Source organism: Centroberyx affinis, unplaced genomic scaffold, assembly GCF_046629955.1.
Source record: "Centroberyx affinis isolate AG114_WGS23_722 - 3 ecotype Tasmania unplaced genomic scaffold, CSIRO-AGI_Caff_v1 ptg002788l_1, whole genome shotgun sequence".
NCBI lineage: Eukaryota > Metazoa > Chordata > Actinopteri > Beryciformes > Berycidae > Centroberyx > Centroberyx affinis.
Window position 1 is genome coordinate 17,234 of NW_027280939.1, and position 4,326 is coordinate 21,559.

The following is a 4,326-nucleotide window of genomic DNA, read 5'->3' on the forward strand; positions in this document are numbered from 1 at the left end:
AATTGTCCCTCCGCGGCACCAGTAGAATCTCTTCCGGTAGAACAACGCAGCAGAACAGTATTAGCGGTTTCTGTGAAGGTCGTGAGTCTTACTGGTGAGTATTCACTAAACTGAGACATTTAATGGTATATGTTGTGTCTTAGATATACATCTTAAAGTTATTTAGACTTGTTAATGGCGTCTGACTTTCACTGATTAACCAGCATTCGCATTATTCACCTTATGTCGCCAGCTTGTTCCTAAACTGTCAAGCTAACACTTGCAGGCTAGCTTATCGTGCTGTCGTTATCAGACATTAGCCAGCAATGCTACTAAAGTTATCTTAGCTTATTACGGTCTGGAGTCTGGTACAAGCAAATTAAGCGATTAATTTGGTAGTGTAACGTGTAATATGACTTCACAGGCCAAATATGACGGGAAAGCTCAATTTGTTAGTGAATTATTCACTTGCGCTGCCTTTGAAGGGGAAAGCTAACGTTATAATAAGCCGATGAGCAGCACCCTTCACTGCCATGACCTAACGTCGTGTCATTTATTGTAAACAAATTGTAATTGTTGAGAACACGCTATATAGCAGGTTCTTTATTAGATGCATTTGTATGATACAGTGTAGGACACGGAGACACATGGTGCAGCAGCTCGGTAAAGTGAGGTCACACGACACGGTGTCCGTGCTGACCTGACTTGACTCTGGTGGTTGATGGCGTCCTGCCACACAGGAGCATTTCCCACATTCATACCGATATAAAGTTATATTGGCTGTTATCAACATTTTCTTACAAAAGGACCTCACGTGTATCCGATCATGTGTATGTGGCATATCTGTTACATGTTACTGTGCAAAGGAAATTAAAAGTTAGAATCAAAATCACCAATTTGAAAAAATGTCTGGGGTTGAATAACGTTCTACCCGTTCAGTGAATTCAAGATTCAAGATAATTCCTTCAAAACAACCAGGAATACTAAGCAGTGAGAGAAATTGCTGATCTTTGGGTCAGAGCTGGGGCCTGAGTGCGTTTTTTGTATGGGCCAGCTGAACTAGGATAGGAAAAAAGCACAACAAAAATAATTGATTTAGAGTTCTATAGTGTCAGCTCAGTGAGAGCTTAACAGCCACAAAACGTGTTCAAACCTCGTACCTTGAACTTAGGGTTCATTGTACTCTTCATAATTACTTTGCATGATACACAAAAGTTAAAACATTATAGTAATGATGATTTCTCTCTGAAATCGTCCCTCGAGTAACCTTATCACCCTGTTGATGTTTGTAAGCTCCACTGTTCATCTCAAAACGAAGAGTACCTCTACTAGTCAAAATTTAAATCAAATTTAGCTTAATTGTAATTAATGTAGCAGTGCAGGTTGGGTCAGAAATTGCCACCAGTGTCTGAATAAATTGGTAAAGAAGTTGTTGCTTCCAACTCTCCCTGTAAACACATAATTGTTTTTGCTGAGGCCTGGATAAAAACCTTTCACTTGTTGTTGAAATCACTGGATGGGGAATAAAAACAAATAAAACAAATTGAATGAATAGAACCTTCGATGCTTTTGCTACAAGGTTGCAATATATTTGACAAAGGACAAAAATGAACAAGATACAAAAGGAAAATACATAAAATAATATAATTGAACTGCATGTCAGTGATGTATAGATGTATATCTGTTTCTCTGAGAAGTGCTCTGTATGTGGGCCTTATACTAATGTGAAGTCTTCTATTAAGGGCAGTGACAGGGAGAGTACATTCATTCTTAGGTATAGTCAAGTTATAGGGATTGACATGTTGACTATAGATGTGCAAAAACCCACTTTTTCAACGTGGACTAGACTGTCGGTTGTCTGATTGATTAGTCGACTAGTTTGTCTCAAGAAAGGCCGAGAGTATATTTAAATTAGGCTTTACTGTGGACAGGCTTAAGAATAAGTTTCTTCGCTATCTTAACAATGAAAAAGCATGAACTGTGCGTTTCTTGAGGCAGAATGCTTATCAATTACTTGTTAAATTAATTAAGTAGAAGGGCAAAGAGATATGTAAAAGATCTTTCTGGTCTATTTTTCTTCCTCTGTGCTCATGCTGAACATGGACCTGCAGCTTTGGTCTATTTTACAGTTTCTTTTTGATGACATATTCAAGATGAATGATGAAACTTTAATAGGGCAGATTTAAGACGGCTTTCCACAACCTTTATAAAATTGGTGGGATTAGGCAATTTTGGTGTCGTCACAGAGATAAATAGGTTACCTTAATCTAAGAGGTTACAAAACAATCAGACACTATCTCAAATATCAGTGGCTGATGTTATCATATGAATCTCAGCTGTAAAAGAAAAAAATAACCAATAAGCCTAGTCGAATAGTCAGCTGTTCACAAACTAGTCGACTATTCTGGCTCGTCCCTGACGTCGACCACACAGGCCGTCCCAAGAAATCGATTCAGCTTGATTTTTCTGTCTTGGTTTTTTCTCTCCAGGTAATCCACCATGTCTCTGCCAAAGCCTTTGATGAGGGGGCTGCTGGGAAAGCGCCTGAGGTTCCATCTGCCCATCGCTTTCACTCTGTCCATACTGGCTGCAGTAGCTTTCAAGGTGAGAGTAGGGCCACACGGTCTTGGCTAAAACCTTAATTCTGATTATTTAGCCAGATATTGTGATTATAATAGCGCTTATTAGTCTTGATGATTTGAGGAACAAAGTTATTTTTCTGCACTCAGAACAGGCCAATGCATGGGAGTTTTTTTTTTTAAATATACATTAAGGGACTGAGAAAGTAAAAACATTTGGAGCTTAATGCTAACGTTTTCTCTCAGGATTAGCAAAAATGTCCTCACAGTTTGACTCATAATTTTTTAACTGTAATTGTGTTTTGATCCCCACAGTACACAGTGACAGAGCCCAGGAAACAGGCCTATGCTGACTTCTACAAGCAGTACGATGCCACCAAGGAGTTCAAAGCCATGAGGGAAGCCGGCATCTTCGAAAGTGTGCGTCCCTCTGGCGAATAAACCTGCTGTGAGTATTTCATTGGTTGGGTTCGATTAATGGATGATGATCTCTTTATTTGTCAAGTACAATAAAAACACAGGGATTTTTTCATGTGGCATTCAAGGACTCATCAGCAAACTTCATTCAACAACATTGGAACTTCACATGCAGTACCAAAGCACAGTGCAAGAGCTTAATTAGACAGTAGACCATACACATCACACTACAAATATATATTCAACATTCAGTCACGATGCATTATGGGGAATATCACTCAGCTGGAGCATTTGCAGATGTTTTTATGATCAAGGACAATTGATCATAAAACAACTCCTAAAACTAGAAACTAGACAACTAAGACTCTTTTATAATTTGGAGCCGCTAAACTAGTGGTGAAACGGACTAAATTTCTGGATTTGTGTGGTATTTGTGTTCTGGCCTCAAAAAACTAGAAAGCACACCCTGATCCTCAGAACATCACCACTGATGAAACTGTCACTTCTCTCATCTTTTTATGCCTGATTGAACCATACATTCATTGCTGTGACTGATTAGGGGACAGCACTAACTCTTCTGTCGTTTCTGTCCATGAGAGAGAATGGTGAATGTTGAGTAATATAAATAACTGACACGGCATAGGAAACATATGTGTATATCAGTGCTCACATTTATTAGCAGGACCAAATTGTCTTTTTCAAATGCTGCCTTTAGAAATCGAGTGCAGTTAACATGTCAGTTTCAGTCTGTATTGTCAACTAGACCTGAACTGGTTTTGCTGGGATTGTTGTAATATAAAATCCAGCACCACACATCTTTTTAACTTTATATTAACAGTGATACATTTTGAATGGATATTTAGCACAGACAGATATTTACTGCCACTATTATCAGAACAAAGACACTTCACCTCGAATGCCCATGTGGGAAGAAAGTTGTGGAGGTTTTCGTCAAATATTAGAACTTAGTGTTGAGCACATTTTACTATACAGGTTCCTTTTTTTTGGTTGAAATAATTACCCTTTACTTTACCTGGTCCCCTTTTTCCCCTAGGCTTATAAAACTCATTATATCATATCATGTCAAATTTCTCACACTGCTGCCAGAATTGTGCTTTTTTTTTTAATAAGCATAGGAATGAAGACTGGGTGGGCAGCAATAGAAAAAATAAGATGTTGTATCTAATCGTGCCGTTCTTGTGTTTTTCTTCTTCCAGCTGTTTGTCCCTTATTGTGCATTCCCGGTCTGAAGCTGAAGTTCCTTCTCGCCTCCTGGACATTATTTGCTGATCAGATGTGAACATCGCTGTGCTGTTATGTTCCTCTAAAATAAACTATTCTGTTAATGTCA

The 4,326-nt window shown here is 38.6% G+C and overlaps 1 protein-coding gene across 1 annotated transcript; it reads left to right on the top strand.

The window, feature by feature from the left end:
* cox6c (cytochrome c oxidase subunit 6C) lies at nucleotides 1-4,326 on the top strand. The gene is made up of 4 exons (XM_071535930.1): nucleotides 1-94; nucleotides 2,469-2,583; nucleotides 2,874-3,006; nucleotides 4,193-4,326. The coding sequence occupies exons 2-3, from the start codon at nucleotides 2,479-2,481 to the stop codon at nucleotides 2,997-2,999; spliced, it is 231 nt and encodes a 76-aa protein (XP_071392031.1). The 5' UTR covers nucleotides 1-94; nucleotides 2,469-2,478; the 3' UTR covers nucleotides 3,000-3,006; nucleotides 4,193-4,326.

What these genes read in the sequence shown, in the direction of transcription:
- cox6c (XM_071535930.1), top strand. Translation starts at nt 2,479, where the DNA reads ATGTCTCTGCCAAAGCCTTTGATGAGGGGGCTGCTGGGAAAGCGCCTG. An exon ending in TGGCTGCAGTAGCTTTCAAG is followed by an intron (nt 2,584 to 2,873) that starts GTGAGAGTAGGG and finishes TGATCCCCACAG; the next exon opens with TACACAGTGACAGAGCCCAG.